Here is a 26,357-nt window from a genome sequence, read left to right as displayed (position 1 = left end):
ATAAGTAGACTCTGTTTTATCATGTAGTTTATTCTTTTTTTTTTTTTTTACTGGATAACATGAGACTTAATGAAATGTGATATATAACTAACTTCATTTAATTCATTTATTGACATAGTTATTTGTCTGATTTTTAGATTGTCTTTTTTGCCTTTCTCTTTACCTACCTCTTTTGTGACTTGTTCAGTATGTCTGGTTCCAGTTTTCCCCTATTATAATCTCACTAGCTGTGCTTGCTCTCTTGGAAGTCGTGTGTAGACACTGCAGTGTCTGGTTCCCTCCCGGTCTGCCTGCCTGCCTGCCTGCCTGTCTATCTATCTACCTACCTACCTACCTACCTACCTATCTGTCACCTAAAGAAATAGGCACTGGTTTTAGTCTAAAAATACAAAGAGAAAGACAATAGAGGACTTGTTTTTATTTTAATTCAAAAAGAAAGTGTCTAAGGAACCAATATTTGAGTGAGAACAAAAAAGAATACAAATGTCTGTGGAGTCAGAGGGTATTGCTGAGGATTATTTCTTCTGCAGGAAGAAAAAGATGATAAAGTGGGTGGGAAATGCAAGTTTGCAGTAAGTACAAGAATATACATGAGTAGTGCTACAGAATGGGAAACATGTATGGTCAGGAGTGGAGTCTGATTTGAAAACACAATAATTGCAACATCTATCAAACTCTTTGGTGAAATGTCATATAGATGTGATAGTGGAACTTTTCATTCTGAGGCAGGGACATTCTCCTACCCGATTAGAATGTTCACTTGAAGAGTTAGTTGAGTGACTGATAACAGTTGTGCAGATGTTACTGACTATGATTGGTTTCAGGGAACACAGAATGAAGAGCTAAAGATAGATCTCTAGGTATTGTCAAGTTGGTGTTTTACTTATCACACTGAAATGATGGCTCATTTTAAAACATTCCTCAAAGAGAGATGTATTCCAAATGTATACTAGGCATTCTGATAGCTAACATCACAGTTGCTGCTGCCTTTTGGCCATTAGGCATTTTACCATAGGATATAAAAGACCAGACAGTTGTCAAAATTAACATTAGTTATTTCATAACTACATAACACACATAAAAATATCCTCTTTCATTATTTAAAAGATTCACCTTTGCTTTTATTTTTGTTTTGTTTGTCTATTTTTTTTCCAAGACAGGGTTTCTCTGTGTAGCCCTGGCTGTCCTGGAACTCACTCTGTAGACCAGGCTGGCCTCAAACTCAGAAATCCACCTGCCTCTGCCTCCCAGGTGCTGGGATTACAGGTGTGCGCCACCACCGCCCGGCTTGTAGTTCACTGATTTCTGCTATAATTTTTTGTTTTCTTCTTTCTTTGAATTTAACTGGTGTGCAATGCCTACTTTGATGGTTCTAGTTTATGGCAAGTTAATATTTATGGTGTATAAATATGGTATAGACCTTGATTCCTTTGATGTTTCACATAGAATTGAGGTCAGATATGTAAGCTTCAATTAAATTACATAGTTACAGAAAAAATACACTTATTTCAAATTTCTAGTTCTATGTCAAGAATGCATTGAAAGCACTCATATATTAGAGCTTTGCATATAACATAGTTAATATATGCCATAGTTGGATTCATTTTATATATGTGTTTTACATATTCCTGCTATATTTTTAGTGTATGTATAAATATATACACAAAATATCAAGTGAGTTTTTAAAATGAAAAATGGAGATAAAGTAAACCAGAATTCCACATAAGATTAACTACTATATCATATTGATTTAAAGAGATAAATACATAGTACCAGATTACTGAATCTAAGAGCACTAAACATTTTTTTTGCAAATGTCTATGTCCTTGTGTTTTGATTTTTTTAATACTAAGACATAATAATTGAGATTGGCACAAGTTGTAAGGCAGCTAAGACACTATAATCATGGCCTGTCACAGAAAGAACCAGCTAATACTCTGTGTTTCTTAAACATCTCAGCCTTAAAATAGAAAACAAAAAATTGCACCATACAGGTTCCAAGTGATGCTTGCTAAGGGAAGTCTGGGAAGACTCACTTTCAGAGACCTTAGTACTGCACTCATGTTGCAGTCCTAGCCCCAATAGAAATATGGATTGGGATTTATTCTTAGAAATTTAAGAAAATTATCTTTTTTTATTTCTCTACTTATACTATAAAGAAACATAAATATTTCACTTTAGAAAGATAGTGAATATTAGTATAGGATTTGATGAAAGGGCAATGTGGAAAGAATTTAGGGAATTGTAATTTTCCATTACAAAATGTACATGAGTTTGCACAAGTATAGACCTAACTCTAAATATGCCTTTTTAATCAACTGAAGTTAATGTCTTGAACAGGTTAGCTCACTATTACAATAACAAAATAATCAAGATTTTCTACATGGAAAGAGAACAGGATTATTTGACACACTGTTTTAGAAGTTTTTGCATGATCCCATTTCTATTGGGCTTGTAGTGCGACAGATAGCACATCATGATGGGAAGTTCATGGTTGGACAAGGTGCTTACTTACAGCAGCAAAGAAAAAGAAATAAAAGAAAGAAGCCTTAGTTTCATGGTCACCTTCAAGATCACAGTCTTCAGTGATCTCAGACAAAGCTAGGCCCATCTGTTAAAAGCCATCACCTATCTGAAATCAAGGGATTTATCATACAACTTTTCTAAAATCACATCACTTTCAAAGAAAGTTATGTTTGAAGTGTAATGCATTTGTTAAAAAAGTATATCAAGTTTATACTTAACAACATGGTTGGTATTTATTGAGTTAGCACATAAAAGCTAACACATTTATAGTTAGGTGTTCCTGATTTGTTAGTACTTACTATTTGTTAAGTGGGAGGCTATACTGTTAAACTGTTATAGGAATGCCTTAAAAGAGGTATCTAGAGAAAAATAAAGATGGTGTGATAATATTGGCTAAAGGCAATTTTTTCATTTTTTAAAAAATTATTTACTCACTTTACATACCAGTATCAGCCCCTCTCCTCCTAGTAACCCCTCAAACAGATCCTCCCCATTCCTTCTCATTACTTTATTAATTATTTTATTTATTTACATTCCAAGTGTTGCCACCCTTCCTGACCCCCCCCCCATGAGTTCTTCACCTGATCCCCCTCCTTTTGCCTGTGAGAGGGTGCTCTCTCACACATCCAACTCCCACCTCATCCCACTAGCATCCCCCTTCTCTGGGGCATCCAGTTTCTATGGGATAAAGCACATCCTTTCCCACTGATGCCAGACAAGGGAATCCACCACCACATCTGTAGAGAGGACCACAGATCAGCCCATGTACGCTCTTTGGTTAGTAGCTTAGCCTCTAAGAGCTCAGGGATCTGGGTTAGTTGATACTGTTTTTCAAGTTGATAGGATATAGGGTTGTAATCCCCATCCACTCCTTCAGACCTTCCTCTTCCATAGGGGTCCCCAACCTCAGCCTAGTGGTTGGCTGTAAGTATCTGCATCTGTTTCAGGCTCCTGTCTGCAAGCACAAACAGTAACAGTGTCAGGTTTGGCGCCTGTGCATGGGGTGGATTGCAGGTGGAGCTGCCCCTTGGATGGCCCTTCCTTCAGTCTCTGCTCCATTTTTGTCCCTGAATTTCCTTTAGACAGGAACAATTCTGGGTCAAGAATTTTGAAGATGGGTGGGTGGCCCCATGCCTCATATGGGGCCCACGTCTGTCTACTGGAGGTGGTCTCCCTAGGTTCCATCTCCCCACTGTTGTTGGCCAAGGTCATCCCCATTGGATCTTGGGAGCCTTCCACATCACTGGTATCTGTGACCTTCTACAGCCCCTCCCCTCACCCCACACTGATGCATATTTTCATTCATTCATTCATTCATTCAGGCTATCAGAGCCTCTCCCCAGTTTCTCCCCATACCCGACTCCCCCTTTTTCCTCCCCCTTCCCTCTCCCACCCAGGTCCCTCTGTCCCTCTGTTCTCCCTTCTAAGTGGGATTAAAGCATTCCCACTTGGGCCAGCCTTCCTGTCAAGCTTCATATGGTCTGTGAGTTGTGTCATGGATATTCTGAACTTTTTGGCTAATATCCACTTATCAGTGAGTACATACCATGTGTGTTCTTTCGGGTCTGTGTTACCTCACTCAGGATGATATTTTCTAGTTCCATTCATTTGTAAAGATAAAATTTTTAAAAGATCATATAGTATTAGTGTACTAGGGTTACCATAACAAAATACCACAGAATAGGAGGGTGTGTGCGTGTGCGTGTGCCTCCCTCCCTCACTACCCCCTGTCTTTTTTTCAAGAGAGAAATTGACAGTGTTGGAAGTCCGAGATCAAGGCTTAGTTCTTTGGTATCTGTCTTTGGCTTAGATCTGGTCTTCTTTCCCTAGGTTTTGATAGGTCTTTCTTTTAGTTCATGTATTTCCTTGTTTGTCTGTCTTTTTACAGACACTAGTGAGTGGGTGAAAGGCACTTTAACGTTGTTAACTCTTTGAAAGCTCTATTTACAGTCCAAATCTGAGGCAGTAGGGATAAGATCCCCAACATATGCATTTAGGGGAAGAATAAAATTTATTTCTTAATAATAAAGAATTAAAATTTATTCCACTATCTTTTATAGTAATTTAAAATGCTGGATGTTTGCAATAAACTCTAGAGACTTAGCTTTACTAATGGTTGCTGTGGGAGTGCATCTGATGAAATGTTGTAGCAAAATTTTACAAGTCCAGCCTTTCTCATATACATGATGTGAAGCTTGTTTCTCTCCAGATGTTTATATATTCACTGTATTTTTCCTGCTCTTTTGGTGAGGTTGGGTACAGTGCCTCTTATTGTGAATGTTTTGACTTTGATTTTGACTAATATTGGGTAAAACTACTTATTTATTTTTATTTCTTTGAAATAGAGTCTCTCTGTATAGCCAAGAATGACCTGGACCTTGCTTTGTAGCCTAGACTGGCCTTAGCCCCAATGTCTTCCTACTTCTGTCTCCTGTTGCTGAGATTATAGGTCTGTGCCTCTAAACCTGACTCAGATGTTCATTGTTTGGTTTACGTTTGCTGTGCTGGAGGACAGATCCCATTTTCCAACTTTTAAAAATAAAGTCTGTCTAGAGAATAACCATTTTAACATAGATTTAGTGACAGTGAGAAGGGGAAACAAATTTCTATTAATCCAAGAATCCAAGTGTTTTTCTTTTTGTTAGATTTTGGCAAAACATGCCAGTTTCTTCTTCCTGTTTGTTATTTTCTTACTCCTGTAAGATGTATATTCTATTCTGGTGAGACTGACAAGGCTTGGTGCTGAGCATCCGTAGTCAAAAGGAGACCCCTGGTCTCTCCCGTACTCTGGAGTCCATACTCTGACAAGTGAGAACCCTATTGCAGCCCTACTCACTCAAGGCCCAGTGCAAGGCTTCCCCCACCCTGTTCCTGCTTTGACCACTCAAGTCAGTCCCAGCTCTGTCAGCTCTAGGGTAGTTACTTCAGGCTTCCTTCAGGACACAAACCCCTTGTGAAGGAGGGAGTGAAGGCTGTGGATGTAGTTTTTCACAAACCTCAAGGATTGCTAAGAATTCTGATTCTAAGGCAAGGGCAGGCATCAGTGATGGTTCAACAAAACAAAACAGCAGATTTTTTTTTTTCAATAAATGTGCAGTGTGGTCTGTGGTTACAGAATGGGTGTATTAAGTTGCCTTTTGCTGTTCTTTGTTTGTTGGCTTCTGAAATCCCACTGGGCCAAGGAAGATTTGTGATCCTCCTGTATCAACATTCTGAGTGCTGAAATCAGATCACAGGAGTGTATCATCATGCCCAGCTAAGTTATATCTTTAATATTAACCATTGAGCCAAGTACCAGAAGAGAGGGAGAAGAAAATCTAGATTAGATTCTTGCTGTCATGGGAAGAACCACATTCTAGTTTGGTGACCATCCTGTGATGGTTTTTCTACAACTGTTATAATTTTATGTTTATACAGAAAGCCATGCACCTTGTCTGACTTACACAGGGACTCATCTTGTAGTCTTTGGTACCATTCATTTCACTATTTGCTTGCTAATTATATCTTAAAAGTAAGTTTTCCTGAGTCAAAATCTATTGACAATATTCTTTTCTTCTTATAGCTTGTACCTCCTTTTAAGCCTCAAGTAACATCTGAAACAGACACCAGATATTTTGATGAAGAATTTACAGCTCAGACTATTACAATAACACCACCTGAAAAGTGTAAGTAAACGTACAGCAATTAATGACACTCTGAAGTAGTTGGACACAGTCTTCTGTAGAGTCATTGGCTACATCACAGATGAGATCCACCTGGGATTTTTATTCCATTTCTGTAAGATTTTGCAGCCCCCATGAGGGCAGAGCAGAGCAGCAGGAACAGACTTTTCCAGGTAGGATACTTGAGGCCACATTTCAGCCTTTCTCCTCCTCACTGCTGTCTTAGCAGCTCTGTGCTGCCTGTGTGCCTGTGTCTCAAGTAGGAGCACTCCTTGTCCAGACCTTGTTCCCTCATCACAGCTTCAGAACCACACCAGCTCTGCCTCCTCCTTACTGAGTCATTTAATTTTACTTTAAAAAATAGCTTTTCCTTAAATAGTAGTATCTTTAAAGATAATTGAGTTTGTTATTAATTTTTATACATATAGTTTCCATTAAGAATGCACTAGGCTGTGTGTTTACACACCATCTCATGTCATTTCATATGCACTAATATATGACTCATACTCCAAGAGATGTCATACATAAGTAAGTTTTGATGAAAGAGAATAGTGTACAATTTTGAGGTTATATTTGGAAAGCTAAGAGAATCCTAGGAATAGGTGTGTACTATCCTTTAGCATTTCTTCCTTTCTTTTCCTTGTTTTAACATTTTCTCGACTGTTGGTTGATACTGCTTATATACACTTAATGTCTGTGAGACAGAAAAAGAAAATGAAATGCAATCCCTGTACTGGTCATGATTTATTGTTGAAACATAAACTAGGACTCATCTGGAGTCAGTGGTCCTGCATCTGAAAGAGTGCATGCCCCAGGGGAAATGTCTGTGTGCAAGTGTGCACTTCTAGTTCTTTTATGCCTTTACATTGACAAGAAGTGCTTAACTTTTATAAGTAAAGATGTTGAAGCCCAGTATCACATACAGCAATAGCAGGGTGACCAGCACAGCTGGGACACCAACCAAGTTCTAAGATGCATAAATGCTAAAGGGAGCTACATATGTTATTGTTATACTTCTAATATCACTGAGAAGTTAGAGACTGTTAAAACTCCTGTGGAGTTGTGGGCAAGTAGTTAAGGGTTATCTTAGTAGAAATTATGGGTATAGGCCTTGGCCTCTGGTCTCAGCATGGAGTGTAGCAATATAATTGCTCAAAATACTGGTAGACACCAGTGGGTAGCTGAACAGACCAAGAGAAGTGCCTACCCTGAGTTCTTGCTGGGCTCTGCCATTTGGATCAAAGGTTGGTTGCATGCAGACCATCCTTCTCCAGGGTACAGTTCTCCGGTGGCTTCCTTTTTCAGTATATATCCATGTTCTTACCCAGAGAACCACCACTGATGTCATAGTCCATGGAATAATGCAGTCTGACCACACTCCATTTTTCTGTGACACTTTTATATTGAGGATGACTTTACTTGCTATTTTTCATCAGTTTACAAGATATTACTGAAAGGATCTCATGATGTAATGACTCTTTGTCCCAGTCCCTGATAGATACTGCCTTGACAAGTGTTTATTAAATGAGTGAACATAAAAGGTGACCAGAGCCTGGGAGGGTTTGTGTCAGGAGGAGGCCTGGTTTTTAGAGTGGCACCGTTGTCCTTGGGCTGCCTTTATGTGTCTTTTCTCCCCATTGGCATCCACAGTATACTCTAGGATAGCAAGATCTTGGTGTCATTTTGGAAAATAGGTTAGAGGGACTCTTATTAACCTAGCTTCTTCTGGACTCACAGACTCTTTTATGCCTTAACCTCCTGAATTTAGAAATAACACATCTGGGCCTTCTCACCCAGCTTGACTCATGACATGATGCCCTTGCCCTCGGTGTCAGTCTCTTTAATACGATTTCTAAACACAAGTTTTGACATTTGAAGATTCTTCTTAAGAGAGCTGAATGCATGATTTTGGAAAAATAAATAGAAATACATAGGGCTTAGGAAGGAAGAATCATGAGTAGATAGTTCACTTTAGAAAGGTAAAAGTAAAATCCCGATTTTCAAGATAATATAAAATATAAAAGATAAATATAAAAAAATATAAATATAAGATAAATATAAAAGCACGGACTGCAAGCCTGGAGCCTGCTTCATGCCTCATCTCTGGCACTTGTTCTGAGACATGATGCCTCAATTGTGCCTGAGAGGGAGGCACAGAGACTCTAGGGTAATCTCTAAAGCTCACGCTTCTCTCGGGTGTGCCTGACAAGCCAGCTCTTAACGGTTCCAGTGCATTCTAAGCGTGAGTGGCTTGATTAACTGGTCCTTAGGGTTTACATGAAAAGGGAGCTATAGAGCTCCAGTATAAAGTCCCTAACTAAGTGGAATAAGCATGAGAGAATTCAAGACGAGAAAGTAAGTAGCAGAAACAGTTAAGAACTCTACCGAGTCTCAACCAAGTGAAGTTAGAAGCTATTAAAAGTACTCTTGTGGTTGTCCAGCTGCTGTTTCATGATTAACTTGCACTTCTAGCCTCAGGAGTCAAGGACCACAAAGAACATTTTAACTCCTCCTGTCTTCATATTTGTGACATGGACTTATGGCAGCTGTCTTGATGAGAATTTTTATGTTTATTTCTCAGTTCCTAAGACCACTGAAATGATACCAAGATGATGACTAGAAGATGTTTCACGTGCCTTTAAGTTCAACTTCTTTAATCAACACAAGTGGACTAGGTTGTGTAAGGCTCAGTGACTTTGAAGGATGGCATGTTCATTTTGGAGTTACACAGCGGCTATACAGCAAGCCCTTGGGTTAGCATAATTTCTAAAGTAGGTGCTACTAGCCTGTGGGAATCTGACTTCTGTGGATATCAGAAGTAGAGTTTGACCTTGCTCTGCTACTGGGCCCTAGACAGTACAGCAACAAGAGTCCCACCAGTCTGGTGTATGCCTGACAGGGCATGCCACAGACTAGAATTAAGGAGAGTCTAGAGCTTGGGCTTCTCTCTCCTTGTTCAGGATCTCTTGGATGGAAAGGCAAGTGAAATAGCTAAGCCTCACTCTGTCCTAGTTTATGTTGAAGGGGAGCAGTCCCAGTAATTGCTGTTCTTGGTTCTGAGGACCAAGGGAAGAGCTTTTTCGGTTTGGCAGTTCATAGAGTCTCAGTTTCTCCTATAGGAAGAGAAAGAGGCAACAAACCATTACTATACTGAGAGCATTTTTTTTCTGGTAGCCTTAAAACCATTGTTACAACTCAGGCATCAAGATTTGATTTTAAAGTCCATGGGATGCCATTTGTTAGTAGTTGTCATCCTAGTTGCCACCTTGATTTTGTAAATCAAAAGATTTTAATTATTTTTTAAAGAGTAAATCAGCAGTTAGAAAGAAAGCAAAATGTTCCTTTTTTTTTTTTTTTCAAACAGCTGCAGCAATGTGCCAGATTGTCCTAAGTGGTGTTAATTAATTGAACAGATTTGTAGAATGTGTTGTCTTTCATTACATCCATCAGTGGCCCCATGCTTTCCTCTCACAGAAAAGGAAAATTTCTTTGAGAGAGATCTGATCACTTTTGCTACATTTGTTAAATGTTCTGAGAAAAGCAGGCACTGGGGTATGTGTGGATGCAAAGATTCAAATTCAGAGCAGTGGTCTGTAATTGTCGGTCATGTAAATGTACTTACATTTATGACTGCTTCCATTGTGCCTGCATGGTCCTGCAGAGGAGGACCAGCTTCACAGATACTGACTGGGTGCCCTGTTTCCTAGTTCCCTTCACTGCAGCCCCTGCCAGGACAGCACAAGTACCCAGGGAGCTCCTGCCCTCAACTGGACATAGTCCTTAAAGAACAAGCCCCCATTGTAACCAACCCTGAGAGGGTAGTCAAGAGCTGGAGTGGGTAGCTTTGAGGAAAGATAGGCCTGGTGTGGGCCTCATAGCCAGACTGTAGATTCAGATTTGTTCCTGTTCAGAATTGTGGTGATTGTTATTGAAGCTACAGTGGAGGCTGTCTTAATCCTCTGGAGACACCCACAAGTTCACCCTCTCTCTCCAAGACAAGACCAAGACTTGTCGTGTAAAGCCCTTCTAGGCGTAGGACAAGGTCTGGTTACAGCCAGGAGCCAGACCAGTCCCTGCCATCTCTCTGGAGTAGGAAAAAAGCACATGGCTTTCTTACACATAGTAAGACTTGCTGTAGGTTTACTGTGCAGAAACACTCAGAAAAACAAAGCTGTTAGTAGGGAAAAGTGCTTTTGAGAGGTGATTGACATATGTCCGAATTGGAACATTACTACTTCAAATAACTTTTCTATATAGAGTTTATGCTGTCTGACTCAATGATGGATACCTCAGACACATCCCAGCTTTCAAACAGCTAAAAAATTTGAAGACGCGTGCCATTGGCTTAGTTGTGAACCCATATTTTCTCAGGAGGCAGAGATTTCCATCTGCCTCAGCACTACCTAGGATTGCTGCTTAGCTGCTGACAAGGCAGCAGTCTGTGCAGAGGGGAATTTGTGTAGTGACCTACACAAACTGTGTGTTTCTTCCTACTTCACCAATAGTTTTGATGCATTTGAGCTGAAAGAGTTAGGTAATGCTAATTCAGTCTCACGTCTGAGGTTCTTAGGCATTAGGAAGAAAATAGGGAAAAGATTTTTAAAAAATCAGTTTTCAGATGAAGGCAAACAAAGCCTTTTATTGGGTGCATAGTTTCTGCTCATGAAATTAATGCACCCGACAGAGCCTAGAAAACAAAAAGAATAGAACTACCTCTCTTAATGGGTTTAAGGAAATGGAAATATCTTGCATGAAAAAAAAGATTATAAGGCTAGAGAGAGATGATGGCTCAGTATTAAGGACAGCTGCTGCTCTTGGAAGGGGCCTTGGTTTAGTTCCTGCGCTACACTGTGGGGCTCATAGAGTGTAATCCCAGTGCTAAAGGTGCTTTAGTTTGTCTAGATGCTGTGATTAAAAATGGTGATGAGAAGTAACAAGAAAATTTATTTGGTTTACAATGTCCAGATAACAGTCCATCATCAAAGGAAGTTAGGAGCTTAAGGCAGGAACCTGGAGGCAGGAGCTAATAGAGAGGGCATGCTTACTGGACAGCTCCCAATAGCTTGTTCAGCTTACTTTCTACATAATCCAGGATGTGTGTATACCTAGGAGTGACAACACCCAGAGTGTGGTAGACTTATTCATATCAATCATTAATCAAGAAAATACCTCTTGCAGACTTGCCTTCAGTGCAACATGATAGAGGCATTCATTTCCTCAATTGGAGATTCCCTCTTCCAATGACTGTAGCTTAGATCAGTCTCTAAGTGTGCTATGTAATCAGCACCCAGGGGATCTGAGGCCTCCTCCAGACTCTGAGGGCACTTGCACTCATGGGTTTTACATAAACACACACCTTCCCTCCCTCTCTCTCCTTCTCTCCATCCTTCTCTCCCTTTCTCTCTCTCTCTCTCTCTCTCTCTCTCTCTCTCTCTCTCTCTCTCTCTCTCTCTCTCACACACACACACACACACAGACACACACACACACAAATAAAATATAAAAACAAATCATGTTTTAGAAGGTTGTACTGACTAGTTTATCCTGATTACAGGATAGAGTGCAGTGGACTTTGGAGAGGAGCAGGAGTGTCCAGTACTTGGCCACACCCCAAGAAAGAGCTTTATGATTATGGGCTCTAATCATAGAACACTTAGGGAGGAAGAGGCTTGGTTCTTGGTGGCCCTTCACTTACAGGAAAAAGAGATAAGAGAGGGCATACATACATGCTGCCCTGCCCCCATGGCTTGCAAATTCTTTCTTGTTTTCCTGAGGAACCAGGACTTGAAATCTGCCCATTGGTTTTTTTTATTATTTTTCTTGTCCTCTTTATTCTAGTTTAAAATTTTACTATAAGAAAATAGAGACTAGTGAGTTAATCAGTAGTGAATATTGACTAATACTGCTTAAGAAGACGAGTCTGCAGTCATACCTAGGTCACCAGGAAGAAAACTACAGGCACTTTGGAGACCTAATGGGTTCTGTAGAATTCAATGACTTAGAATTTAGAACTTTATGCTTTCCTGAAATACAAGATTCTTGAAAGTAGCATTCTGGTTTTGTTTTGTTTTTTTTTTTTTTTTTTTAGTAACATTTTTTCTAAAGTATTGAATCTTGAAATTTTGATGTCTTAGAGATGACTTTATAATATTCTTTGTAGACCATGTATATATAGAAATCATACTTTTTAAACTCAGTTTTACTGAGAAGTTGATGAGAAGTGCTGTCTCTGTGAGAGTGTAGGCAGAGTAACAGTCGAAACCTAAATGACAGCCGCTGTTTGCCGCCCACAGATGACGACGACGGCATGGACTGCATGGACAGCGAGCGGCGGCCACACTTCCCTCAGTTCTCGTACTCTGCAAGCGGACGGGAATAGTTCCTTCCAGTCTGTCTCTACACTGTCATCTTAGACTTTGCCACTGAGAATGACTCCTGGACATCTCCAACAGTCCTTGCTCTTACAGTTAGCAGGGGAACCTTCCGACATCCCTGACCAGCCAAGGGTCTTCACCCTCACCACCTCTCACCCACATGAAACCATATACACAGACACTCCAGTTTTGTTTTTGCATGAAATTGTATCTCAGTCTAAGGTCTCATTCTGTTGCTGCTATTGTCTTACTATTATAGCAACTTTCAGAAGTAATTTTACAATCTTTGGGAGTCATGAGCCCATCGTTCATTTGTGCATCAAATGCCATCTTATTTTGGTTTTCCCTAGCAGTGAAGGCTAAATGAGATACACTGATTCTAGGTACATTTTTAACTTTCTAGGAGATAAATCAAGAACTAATTAGACTAAGAAGATTTAGTTTATATTTCTGAACAAGCAATTGTTGAAGGGTGGTGGTGTGTGATTGTAAGAGTTTAGTAGCGCCTGTCTGACCAGCACATGAAGTGTGTATCACTGACATCAGGCTGGAAATCCTTAGGAAACATTGAGGGGACTGGAGGGCCAATGAGATACACGTGGTTTTTTGTTTTAATTTAAATTCCTGCTGGCTATAGTGGAGGAAGCCCAGTGCCACCCATGGACACCCAGATTCCAAGGGCAAATGGACATTGTCCAACCAAGTACTGAAGGTGCAGAGTCACCTCGACAGTCTTAGGATTTACTTTGTACCAGAGAGTATTTTCCCCTGGGCTTGGCAACCTTTTCCCCTTCTTGATGTTTATCACCTCTGATGGCTGAAGAATGTAGACAGTATAATGATCCTGCTGTCGCCAAAATCTATACACCAAGGCGAACAGGTGTTTGCCTTACCAGTTTTGAAGTTTTTACTTTCACTTATAGGTAAATTAGCTTTTTCTCAGATGTTAAAACTTTGAATGTCCTTCATGGTTTTGTTTATATTACAGTAGTATTTATTTTTTAGTGATAAGAATTGTGTTGTCATGTTAGTGAGCGCAGCTCCGATTCACAGGTCATTGCCTGCGGTTTCTTTTGACCCATGTGCAAGGAATGTACACACCGTTAGAATCATGCACTTTCCTCCTATGTGAAAACGAATGGTAAGGCTCTGGGATGTATGTGTTGGTTAGAATCTGGTTAGAATCTTTGGGAGAAGAGATGCTGTAATTTAACCCCTTGGAGCTGAAATGAGAAAATCCCCAACTACCCAGTGCCAAGGGGTTGGTGGAGCAAATGCATGTTGGTGGTTGCTCACTTGCGTGGATGTGAAGGGATAGCTTGGCATAAAGTGATGGAGAAAGCTGAGACCCAAATGACGATAAGAAATGAACTCTACTCGGCAAAATGAACACATCACAAATATTCACACAGTAGGAAGTAAAGAATAAGAAGCTGGTGTGTTTATTCTTATCAAGGTACATTCATTACTGAATCAAGCCATCAGGGAATACAACAAAACAAAACACCTCTAGCTTTTATTTTTCTGTACATACTCATGTCTCCCAACCCAAGCATTTCTCATTGAGAGGGGACATGTATGCAAACCTCATCTTTCTCCTTCATTCATGATGATCTTCAGATTAAACCCTTTGGTGCTAGGAGCTGACGCTTTCCAAAGCAGACTATGAAGTCCAAGGATCAAAGCCTATCTTGCAGCAAGCAAGAGGGCAACTGCTGCTCCAAGGAGTGGTCATGGAAATGTGTTCTAGTTACTAACTGACAGCTCCCAAGTAGGAGTCATGGTCTCATGCAGATGTCTTGGCCTCTAGGCTCAGACTTAGGGAAGCAGAGCCGCTGCTGGCAGTGGCTGGCCGCTGGGACTGCTGGGACTGCTGGGGTGTAAAGGGCATTTTACTAAGGCAGCTAAGACAGACTCAGAATAGACTTTGTCCTAATTTTTCATGTCTCTACCTGGGTGCGTTTACCCTTAGTAGGAAGTAGGAAGTCAGGCAGATGTGCATTCTTACATCTGCAGTCTTCTTTTATCCTACATAGATGTTGAATGTCTCACATTGACAAGAAAGTACATTAGATGGTATGTCCTTTCAGTTACTGTGCATCCATTCTGTAAGAAAGAAGTAGGAGAGGAAGAAAAGCAAGCTGAGCCTGGCTGATGTTTAGAGCATTTATTCCCTCAGAGGGAGCAGACACTGTACACTAAGCACACAGCTTCTTTTGTTTTGTCTCTCCTCCCAAGTCTTAAGGTAATTTCCTGACCTTGGCCAAGGATACTTTGTGAAGATTAATGAGGGGGCATTGACAGTGTCTCAGGCTGGCCACTCCTCACACCTGGTCCTTGGTCCCCAGCCATTCAAAGGGTTACTCATCCCATCCCTGCCTCCCTGAGTGTCACAGCAGGTGTGTTCTTAGCTTTGATCTCAAGAATTCTTTCCTTTCACCCTCCACCAGATGTCAGTGAAAAGGCAGAAGTAGAACAGGATGTGGGGAGGCGACTCTAAAATCTTAGGTTGCCTAGTCCTACAGCTTAGGACTTCCAGCAGTTGAAATGGCCTGAAACCTGGCATCATGTCCAGATGCAGCTCCTACCAACTCCACCTTGACCTCTTGTCACCATGCAGGGCTGTCTGGGAGGAAAGTGGCCACTTCTGCTCAGACTGTGGCAGCATCCTCCCAGCTTTGCTCTGGACACTAATGACCTAGATTATTCCAGTAGTGTTTCCATTTCCCACCTGACCTCCAGCTTCCCAGAGCTGACTTCTTGCAGGGCCATATGCTTCTTTTTCCCTCACTACCTGCAGGGCCTCCACCACACCTCAGTGTGCACACTTTGCTGCTACCGTCTGTACTGTCTACATCACAGTTCCCTTAGCTTGCTCCTGGTAGTGCATTACAGGCAAGCATGAAATGTAAAGTATTTATTTAAATAAAAAAGAAACCTCTGAATTGGTCATCGAGTCACCTCCCTGTAGATTTGTAGTCTGTGACATATTTTGACTTTCTAGTTCTTGTACTAGATCAATACAAGATCTGGTCATCTGGTTAAGGGTTTGAAGCAGACACAGCTATGAACCCGGATGCTGTCAAGGCTGGCCACACTACAGATGTTTGTGTCCTTACGTTTATAACCCCAGGGTGTGAAATAACTACCAAGAACCTGATTTTGTACACTGTACACCCTTAGTATCTCACACTCTTTGATAGGGACACACATTACTTCCTTCGTACAGACAGCTTAAATAAAGCCCTATGTCAATCTGCTACTTCTCTGTTTGTTGTTGTTGGATATGGCTTTGTAATATCAGAAAACTAAATTTCCTTCTTTTCTGGAAAAAATGATTATAGCCCCAGCTGTTATTAACCAACCCTGTATGAAGGTGTGACAGGAAATGAGGTAAATTCCTCTGACATAAAACACATACGGGGTGTGTTTACTCGACCAGAATGCCAATAGCATGCTTACACCAACTGATAAAGGGCTAGGGGTAGTCACTGGCCACCAGCACAAGATTTGAAGGCACATCTATTAGGATGCCAGAGAAAGAGTAGCTTGCAGACCTTAAAGGTCTTAATAAGAAATGGTGTGGGCCCAGAATTCTCAAGGAATGCAGCTTCTCACTAATGTCTTCCTGATAACCTGCTGCCCCACACACTTCCTGGCAAGTGTGTCTTTAACCCTTCATGTCAGTTTGACTTGACTTAGACATGAGTAGTTGATGGCTGGAATGTCTAGATTACATTGTTTTGGATGGGGTGTCTTTCTGATTTTTACCTCATAAGCTACAATTGTAGAACTTGGCTTTGCTGTTGTGAGTTCAACAGAGAGAGGAATGACTTTTGGGACCAGTCAGTCAGGCATGCATGTGTATTTCTCACAGCCTAATTTGGGGACATTCTTACATGTGCTGTTCTCAAAATCAGCTGGGGTTGGCAGATCCACGAGGCTGAAATAAAGTGACCTCTACAACTCTTTAAAGGTGCTATTTTTAGAATATTGTATCATTTATTCTTGGTATCCATAAACTAGAATTGAGGACAGTTAAAGTATGTGACAGCTTCATGTCTAACACGTTTGATGAAACCAGAAACTTCGGACTCAGAAGTTCTGCTGTTTTAGGCTTGCACCTTTGACCTGCCCCAGAGATGAGGATGGCCCATGCACCGTCATGCTGCCACCACCTCCATGGCCTAAGCTGCATGTTTGTGCGGGGCAGGCTGAGCATGTGGACACTAGGCCTCAGCTGAGAGCCCTGGGCTGCTGGCAGGGAGAGGTGAGGTCTCACATGCAGGCTTGCCCTTAGTGCTTCATCCCTTCCTCACCCGCCATGACCATCTCAGCAGCATCCAGGCTTTATTTCTGTCTGTCGGCTTTTGTTTTTTGGTTTTTTGTTTTGTTTTGTTTTTGTTTGTTTTGTGGTGCTGGGGAAGGAACCCAGGGCCTCACATATGCTAGGCAAGTGCTCTGCCACCGAGCTACACCCCAGACCTTCCAGTGTCCATTTGTAGTCCTTTGAAGCATTTGAGGGCTTGACTGTATAGTAGAAATACTATTTTAGATTAAGAATATGATCTGTGTACAGATATTTGATATACTGTTAAGTAAATTTTCTAATTTCACATACATTTGTTTTTAGGCTCCTCTCAAATACTGCTATTGAAGACAAAAATCTGACACCATCGAGCCAAAGATGCCTTTTTTGGGGGAGGGGGGGAGGGGCTTGCTTTGTGTTGTTGAGAGAACGGGAAGAATAATGCAGAGTGCTTCCGGAGTGCACACAGTTCAGTGGGGAATAGAGGATGCTGACTAAAGGCAGACGTGGTCAGAGGGAAGCAGCGGTGACCAGCAGGAGAGGTGGGCTTCAGGACACTGTGGCTGACTTCAAACATGTGCCTTTTGGTGTGTTTTGTCATTGCTACAAAATGAAAAGGAAACAGAACAACTCAAGTCTTTAGAAAGGTTATTTTATTAACCCTGTGCATTTGGAGACAACGTGAATCAGTGACTTGAAGCTGTTCTGAGCGCAGGCTCCCAACTAGCCCTAGCGGGTCGCTGCTGAAGCACTCCCTGTCTGCAGCACAGGGGCAGCCCCCGGCAGTCCCCGGTGGTGTCTCCCTGGGGAGGTTTCGGTGCACTGTCGCACATTAAGTACAAATCAGATGAATGTAAATATCTCTTTGTAAATCATTTATTTCACTCTGTTTCATCCAGGTCAGCAATCAGATTGTGGCATGCTGGGTAACTGGAAAAAAAAAATGATAATAAAAAGTAAGTTTAAATAGATCATGGGTATTTGTTTTCTCATTTGCTGGTTTGGTCAGCTGTTATCATTGATGTTTTGGAGAAAAGGTTTCTGTTGCTAAAAATGTGAAAATTGTGTGTAGCAAACTGTATTGAGAATTTGTGCCTGCTACCAGAGACCAAAGAAAACCCTTTCTATACATGTCGGCATCAAGCATATCCTTCCTCTAATGCTTTCCTATGGACAGTTGACATTCTGACAGTGTGCTAAGAAACTGACCTGACATTAGGTGGGCAAAAGTAGGGAAAATTAGGATGGGACAAAGTAACCCAAAACGTCTGTTACCTGCAGCTTCTTGTAACATGTAGATATGTTTTTACTGCTCCACCCACATGCTAGAAGGTAGGATCCATAATATTGAGGTCTCTCATATCTAAAGATTTTACACTTGTTGGTAGTGGGGAGAGCCAGGAGTTAGGAAAGTGTTGAACACCATTCCCTGGTGACCTGACATTGCACACAAGTCCACTAGGTATATCCGAATGTCTCCCTAACTATGCAGTGCCTTCAGTGGAAGATGACCAGCCACCGTACTGTGACAGTATGAGGCGAGTGGTCTATGGTAACCCCAGAACTGCAGTTTCCACTGAGCCAGGATGATAGAGTACAGGCCAGGGCCCACCCAGCCTTGTGACTAGAGCTAGCATCCAAGGGCGAATTCTGCTGCCTGGTGGAATCCATGATTCCCTGATAGGGATTTCTAAGGTGGTGGAATAAGACATGTTGGAAATGCTTTTTCTTTTTTCCATTTTTATTTCTTTTTTTTTTTAATTTTTTCTTTTTGGAAAACGTCATGTGTGTATTTCAGGTAGCTGTTACCACGTGTGAGTAGCATGGTGGTGAATTTTAATCAACTATTATGTGAGCAGTATGGTTTCTCACAAGGAATGGAGGTGGGACTGTGGCAAAAAGCAAAGCAAGACAGTGTGAGGTTGGCAATGAGGAGCTTTTCAGAGCCCAAGAGGCCTCTGTTCTCAGACTCTTCAGAGGGGTTCTGGGGCATCTGTCAGTCACCAAAGCCTAAGACCAATTTAACTAGCAGACGGGGTTCCCCGTTAACACGGATGCCAGCCCTCACTGAGCACGCAGATACTGGTTCTGAAAGTGACTAGTTGGGATCCCCCTCTCCCTGGTACTTGGAGGACAGCCAGGTAAGACTGCTGCCTGGTATCCTGTATCCCTAGACACAAGGGCTTCTAACCCAAGAAAGTAAGTGACTGAACATGCGTCAGCACAAACCATGACACGCATATTTCAAAAGACAGAGGTGAAGGACCTTGGGCAGAAGATTCCCTCCTTCAGTACAGATGAATGAGGCCCTGTGACAGAGAATGGAGCTTGGCAGCAAGATTTTTATTAACCCAGAAATGCATCTCTCAGTGAGTCTTTGGGTGCCTATGATCCCAAGGCCATCTAGTACTGTGGTGTCACTAGGATCCCTGTTGACACATGCCCTGCCCTTCTGACTGAGGACAACTTCCTGCTCTGATAGGATGTGAGGCAGAACAGGAGCACATGAAGTCTCATGTCTGCAGTCAGTGTCTGGCTTTGCTCTGGGTAGACATGCAGTTTACCGCCACTGTGGATCCTCTTCAGGTCTTGCACTCAGTGTCTCTTCCACACTGTCTGCCAGAGTGACATTCTTCAGTGCCGCTTGCCTGATCTTTCCACAGTTACCCAGAGACACAAAAATGTGAGTTACTATCATAACTCACATTTGATGATCTTAAGAACAGTTTAGGTCCCATTTGGAGCCCAGTCCTGGTGCCACTGAATTAATTTTGTAGAGTCACTGTCAATATCACAATAGGATCATGGGGCCCCTGGAGAGAAATCATTTCATATTCTCTCAGGCAAATGGATAGTCTGATTGTCTGCAGTCATGTGTCAGGGTGTTATTGATGTATATTTCTGGCTCAGTTTAGGAGAGAAGACATGTCTAGGGAATGTTCTCAGCTTGAGCTTCTGACAACTGTCTCCCTGGGAACTCCGCCCTCACCTGTTATCATGACCCCTGGTGTGGTTCTTCTGGTTCTGTGACTGGTCTGGGAGTAGAGAAGAGATCCCCTTGCCTTTTGGGGTGTGGCCTGATGTAGCTGCTCTCGTGCTTGGCACTTTGTCCTTCTACCACAGCCTTCTCCCCAAACCTTGGTTTTTGTGCTCAGTTTATTTCTGAAGTTAATTTTAAGCTTGGCCTTTTAAGAAGTAAGATGTATGGGGTAACCCTGAGTGCTGCCCAGTTGGCCATGCTTTAGGGTCCCCGCCCTTCTTGCTGCTGGCTTAGATTCTCGCTTTGTAGTTGGGGCTGCCATTTACTTTCTTTTCCTTTCCACTGAGGTCGCACTTCTTTGTGGCCCAGGCTGGTCTCACCTCAGCCTCAAGTCTAAAGACTGCCCACAGGCCACTCTGCCCTTTCCTCTAGTGTCCTGCAACCCCTCAAGTCAGCATTCTTTCTGGCTCTCTGTGTGTATATTACCCCATGTGGTGAGGTCCCCAAATGTTCTGTTCCTAGACCCCTGGCAGTAGGCGTCTACTTTTAAGAGTAGGTCCTTTCCAGTGGTTCTTCCAGGCTTGTTCTGAGGTGACAGAGACCCTCAGATGCTCTCTGTGGCTTCCCTTCCCTTCTGGTGCTATACACCCAGCTACCCCACTTTCCCATACATGACTCCTTTTTTAGCCTATATCATTCCATTTGCCTAGAGAATATGAAATGATTTCTCTCCAGTGACCCCATGATCCTGTTGTGATACTGACAGTGACTCTACAAAATTAATTCAGTGGCACAAGGACTGGGCTCCAAATGGGACCTAACCTGTTCTTAAGATGCAGAGCATGTGACCTCCAAGTACAGGTCCTACCATGATTCTCAAGGCCTGCTGTGGTACATCCATGAACTGAGCAGCTGACATGACAGCATATAAAGGGCAAGACAGGAGGCGTCCCAGAATGACCAAACCCAGAGCGGGAGACTAAAGAGTAGCCTGTCTGTGTGCTACAGACCAGAGCTGGTTATGAAGGACATCTAGTTTAGCAAGTGGTAATATCTACCAAGCTCAGCAGTGCCCGCCAGACCCTAGAGCAATCTCCCCAGCATAGACCAGAGCTTCTGTAGGAATTCTAAGATTCTGACAACTGTCAGCTATGAAGCAAGGCAGGAAGTCACAAGTCACCACAAACCAGCACTGACTCCTTGCTGCCTACATGTCTGAGCTTTTGAAGACAGCTGTGGTTCCCTACCATGGATGGTCTGACTCTGCTTCCTCTACAGAAGCCAGAGCCAGGAAAAAATAAAAAGGGTGGAGAGGCTGTCCTCAGACCAAGCAGGACTTCATGTGATGGGAGGCAGCTCTGTGTAGGCCAGAGACACAGATGCTCTTGCAGGAACACCTGCAGTGTTTTCTAAGCATGCAGCTCGTCACCAGAACTACTGCAGGGTCAACTGCCATTATTTTGACTCCCAAGCACTTTCTCTGCACAGGGGCAGGTATGTTTTACATGAATCGTATTTCAATGGGAAATAAATTTTAAGAATTTCCAAAGGACAGATAGTGTCACCACCAGCAGAGTGGAGCCTCTGGCTGCCTTGTGTTTGAAAGCGTTAAAAATGAAGACAACATTGACATTTGGGGTTGTGATGTGATGGAATTGCCGTCTTTTAAAGGCAAAAACCACTTATCTCCACTGCATGTAATATTCAGTGTTTTGTTCACTTGTCTAATTGGATTAAAATATTTAGCTCCCTTTAAAAACTTGATTGTGAATTTATATTGCAAAATATAATGTCTAACTTAGAAAGCAGAAAGAGGAGCAAATGCATCTGAAGCGATACAGGATTCCACATTTCTACCCACTCTCCCTCTGCTGGAAGTCCACGTTGCTGGGCAAAGGAAGCTCTTACAACAGGCCTCTCAGAGGAAGTGGAGTGTGCTGTTCAGCATTAGTGACAAACGAGGCACCAAGATGAACAGCTACGCTAACTGTGTGCTGTTTCAGCTGCTTGGGGATGCTTGAGGAAGTCTCCGTGACTTCCCCGTGATTATGTTAGCAATGCAGCCCTGGGTCTTATGTCATTCTCCAAAAACACCCAGCAGCAGGGAGTTAATGACATCGTAGCTGCATATGTTCAAGTTGATTTAAAAAAATATGCAAGTCACATTGGTTGACAGTGTCTTGTACACAGTTTTGAAAGAATCAGGGCAAACTTTAACAGAGTCAGTTTTTATTTGAAAAATATTTTCTGGGAATGTATCAGTGTTTATTTTTGAGACTGACAATTCGGATGAAAATCAGGATAAAAACAAAAAAACAACAATTTGGTTGAAATCAAATTGTTTGTTTTCATCTATTTAGAATTCTTTCCAAAAAATCCTGGTTCAGGAGGAGGCTTTGTAAATTATTTTATTTGGTGTATTTTCTATTCCATTCATAAGACACCATCTGTCTTGCAGGTAGTTAACTGTATGTGGGTCCTGAAGTCAGCTAGGCAAAGCCCCTGGGCTTTTGGAAGGACCAGACGAGATGGACCACCTCTCGGTCCCCACTTTGTCTCTCTGCTCCCCACCAACCAGTGGGTCTGGGCCACCATCACTTGAGCTGCCCATCGCCAGCTTCAGTCCTGTGTCTGCGTCTACTCACAAGCAGGCCTCTCCTCCCTCCCTAGAGTCTCCTCTCAGGCTTGTTTTCAGCGCTATTCAATGAGTCCTCTGATGTAATGAGATGATGTCGATGATCCTGAATATAATCACATATGGCTGCTGGATCCGTGCACAACTTTAAATCAAATTAGAAAGTGCATTTGCTGCCAAGAATGCTTAAAAGTCATAGGGCCAACTGATTAACCACTGACACGGCAGCTTCCGACTCTGTTTTCTAAACTGTGAGTGATTCATAAGAAGGGACTCAAAGGGAATCCCTCCCCAAACTGAATGCTGAGGACTGAACAGGCAGGCTGCTCAGGGTGACAGCTATTGCTGGATGCCAGGCAGCTGAAACCAGAGTCATTACCCAGTAAGTAACTCAAACTCATCTTGATGGAAGAAACAGCCCTCCCAGTGGACAGAACATTTCTGTTCTCTTCCCTCTCCCAGACCCATTCTTCCCAAGAACAGAATCCAGTTTCTTCACCAGCTGGCTCCACCCTTCCTGGCCAGATGTTAGTGTTTGGGTTTAGGCTTCTGAGCACAACCCTGCTCCAAGCTTTTTGCCCAGTCAAGCCTTACCCAGTGTTTCTGGGACCCATGGTCTTCACCCACAAGCCACCTCCACACGACCACTATGGTAGCTCTGGCCTCCCTACTCAGGCAAGTCAGGCAAGGAGAGAGAATCTGGTCCAGCCCTCACATCAGAGCCAGGCTGAGAGAACCCAGGGGCTACCGTCAGGGTAAGACAATCCAGTATGGTCATATCCACACAAGGCCTTCTAAAGACCCTTTTCTAAAAGCGCCTCCCAGTGAGAGTCAAGAAGTTAGGAAAGCCACCATTTTTAGTCAATCCTGAGGTAGGAGAATACAATAAACCAGCTGGAGGATCACCCTGCACCCTGGACAGTGACATTCCTACCACGTGGCAGCTATGTAAGCTCTCCAGCCGTTAGTAGTACATAGTCACTCATAACCAGGACAGGTTTCCTTCATGGCAAGAGGCTGTGTGTGACTCAAATCTAAACAGAAGCCATTTAGAATAATCAAGGCTTAGAAACAAGGCATTTCCTGTTGGAGTCCACCATTCTTTCTCTGAACAGGCCAGAGCTTAGAAAACAGAGCCAATCTGAAGGACGTGACTAAGCTCCCAAGCAGCTGTCTGGGTCAGAAAATACCCACTCTCTTTTGGGTTCTGAGCAGACAGAGATTTTTTCAGAGTTTGACATGCAGAATTAAGCTATTCTGCTTAATTCATCCAGGCTGAGAAAATGGAAGCCTTCAGGCTCACCATTACCACAGTGAACACAAAGGCGGCTGCAAGCCTCAGATGCCCACAAGTCCCGCTGGAGACAGGTCAAGGCACAGCTGCTCCTTCTGCAGCCCTAAGGAGCCACTTCCCCAACCAGATACACTCAGTCAAACTTTAACTTGCTTACTTCAAGGATTCCTTTTTAAAAAATCAGTTTACAATTCATGTTTATTTTGGGCAAAAAATAAATCACATTAGTCCCAGGCCACCAAGTGCCAGTACCTGGAGACCAAATGCAACACTTGTGCCCAAGAGTGGACTCTGGGGGAGAGACTGAGCAAAGAGCTTGTAAAACTCTAACACTCCCTGAATTTGCATCAGGAAGCCATTACCTCTGCCAAATTTCTTTTGTCCTGGTCATCTTAAAATAACACCTAGGATAGAATTTCAATATAAAAAGCCCCATCAGAACTGCTCCAGACAGGCCATCATCAGACAGCAAGGTATAGACAAGTCATTTGTATTGCCACTGGCAGAGGATGACTTTTTCCTGGAATATTTTCTTTTAAATGCAGTAAATTTAAAAATTTCAGGCTTTTAAAACTCAGGAAAAGGCTTCTAAAAATATCTCTGTTCCATGTTAAGATCTGTGTGTGCTATACAGAAGGCTGGTGGTTAATCCAAAGGCACAGTCCTTCATCCTGTGTCAGTCACAGTAGCCCACTCACCAAAGGTGGCTCTGGTGACTTGGGACTTTGATGAACCAGATCTCCCTTGGCCCTGCCCACAGACCTGGGTTATGACCAAATATCAAGTTGTTCCGCACCTAGAAGACGGGTTCAGCACTGAGCACAGTGAAGATGGTCCTGTCACTGCTGGCTCTGTGGGAACCCCTCAGGAAGAGGAGAAGGTGACCTCAAGTATGGGACACTTGAGGCTGCTAAGTCCCTAAGATGCCATTGAGCACACCACTGCCATCACATGCCCGGTTCTCTTAGTTCCCATGCTACAGATGAAGACAGAAGCTCAGGAGAGCCATGGATGGCTTGGCCAAGGTTATCAAATGGAGTTATTTCTGGCTACAGCTCCAAAGTAAGAGGTTCTTTCTGTCTTTACAAATTACCCCAACAGTGTGTTAATGGAGGCTCCTGGGTCCTGTTTCCAGACATGCCTTGGAGTGTCAGATACCACCACAATCTGGGTGTTTACACACACTCCAGACCTGGTCAGTGCACGGTCAGACCCTGCTGGCCCTGACCCTCTAGCCCTCCAATGCATACCTCTACCACTGCGTGAGCCCTCTGCCTAGTGTCCAATTTGGATCTTTCACATCTGTGAACTTGAAGCAATTTACAGAAGGACTGAACAGGCTGAATTTCAAGGCAGGTCAAGATTGTCAGCCCAAGGTCTTTTTTGAATGGAGAATGAGAAATGGTCTTTCTTCCTTTCGCTTCCAGATGCTTCCCCACTAACCACTGTAAGCACACGCGCACAGCCTTATCTTCACAGACTGCTTGGTGGGCGGAAACCCCAGAGGCTCTGTGATGTGAGGAGAGGCTGCTGAGAAGAACAGTAGTCTGTGCCGCCCGTCCAACTCACCTGGGCTCTTTCCGCCATTATCTAGCCTGAATGGGGACAGCTTGGGCTCTGCGGTCAGACTTAGGTTCCATTTGCTGTGCCCCTATTTGCTAGCTGAATACGCTTGTCTGAGCCTCAGTTTCCCTATCTGCAAAATGGAGACAATAATATCAGCCTTGCTGGCTTGCTTAACTGGACAGAGTGAGTGCATGTTTTATTCAGTGGACTAAGACATCTGATTAGCTTACATGAGACCTTCCCATCGGGGAGCACCTCTTCTGCTATAGTCCTCCAGTCCTCAGGAGGAGTTCATAGCTGCCTCCTCCACACGCTGGACCTGCCCACTGTCATCCCTCTTCCCCACCAGTGCTCCTGCGTGCTGTGGCTGCCTTTGGTATGCCTGGGTGATACATGTCTGATGAGAGGCAAGCCTCGGTTTATGCTTTTTCATACACCAATTGGCAGGCCCTCCCTCCCGGCTTATGATGTGACCTATGTGATGTGCAGAGATTTGGGCCTGTGACACTGCAGCCTAGAAGGAAGGAAGGAGGTCGTCCATGTGTGTTGCCATGCTGCCCTGCTCCCACATGGTCCACGGCTGCCCTCAGCCTGCTGCCCTGGCCCACAGAGGTCCCTGTGTGCGTGTCCATTCAGCACTGGGCTACTTGGTACTTGGGCTGGAGCTGATCCCGTGTGTCTTCCCACCTTACCTGGGCTCGCAGCCGGTCCACTTCCTCTGACAGGTTCTGTCGCTCCAGGAGAAGCTGATTCTGCTTGTTAAGCAACTGTACCAGCTGCTGAGCTGTAGCCTGGCCATGCTTATCCAGCTGCCTGAGTCTGCAGAAAAGGAATTCGAGATGGGTTCTGAGAGCCGGCTGCTTTGGAGAGCATAGAGGACAGTGACAGGTGTTAGCTTCATCAGTTATGTGTGTTGACCTTCCAGTGCTATGACAGAATACTTGGGGAAGAAATGGCTTACTTTGGCTTATGTGTTCATAAGTTTCTGCCCATGATTAGCTAACTGCATTG

At 43.1% G+C, this 26,357-nt stretch overlaps 2 protein-coding genes across 17 annotated transcripts in view; one reads left to right on the top strand and one right to left on the bottom strand.

The window, feature by feature from the left end:
- Akt3 (AKT serine/threonine kinase 3) overlaps positions 1-17,842 on the top strand; it is a 235,279-nt gene extending 217,437 nt beyond the window's left edge. For 3 of the 6 annotated variants that reach the window (XM_076914571.1, XM_076914572.1, XM_034520157.2), the window contains 2 exons: positions 6,089-6,191; positions 12,482-17,842. In XM_076914571.1, the coding sequence (XP_076770686.1) occupies positions 6,089-6,191; positions 12,482-12,567 (189 nt within the window). In that variant the 3' untranslated portion in view covers positions 12,568-17,842. The remainder of the gene's footprint in view (positions 1-6,088; positions 6,192-12,481) is intronic. The other 3 variants (XR_013104487.1, XR_004608447.2, XM_076914570.1) reach the window with 3 other exon arrangements.
- The window catches only part of Sdccag8 (SHH signaling and ciliogenesis regulator SDCCAG8), a 194,480-nt gene continuing 185,630 nt past the window's right edge, over positions 17,508-26,357 (bottom strand). For 3 of the 11 annotated variants that reach the window (XM_034520155.2, XM_076914566.1, XM_076914567.1), the window contains 3 exons: positions 26,039-26,165; positions 19,436-19,524; positions 17,508-17,801 (listed from right to left, as the gene is read on the bottom strand). In XM_034520155.2, the coding sequence (XP_034376046.1) occupies positions 17,753-17,801; positions 19,436-19,524; positions 26,039-26,165 (265 nt within the window). In that variant the 3' untranslated portion in view covers positions 17,508-17,752. Of the gene's footprint in view, positions 19,525-25,344; positions 25,477-26,038; positions 26,204-26,357 lie in introns of those variants that run through there. The other 8 variants (XR_013104485.1, XR_013104486.1, XM_034520156.2 and 5 more) reach the window with 6 other exon arrangements.

This window comes from Arvicanthis niloticus, chromosome 16 (assembly GCF_011762505.2).
Source record: "Arvicanthis niloticus isolate mArvNil1 chromosome 16, mArvNil1.pat.X, whole genome shotgun sequence".
NCBI classification, from domain to species: Eukaryota; Metazoa; Chordata; class Mammalia; order Rodentia; family Muridae; genus Arvicanthis; species Arvicanthis niloticus.
The sequence above is the reverse complement of the archived record's forward strand: the minus strand, read 5'-3'. Positions and strand labels throughout refer to the sequence as shown.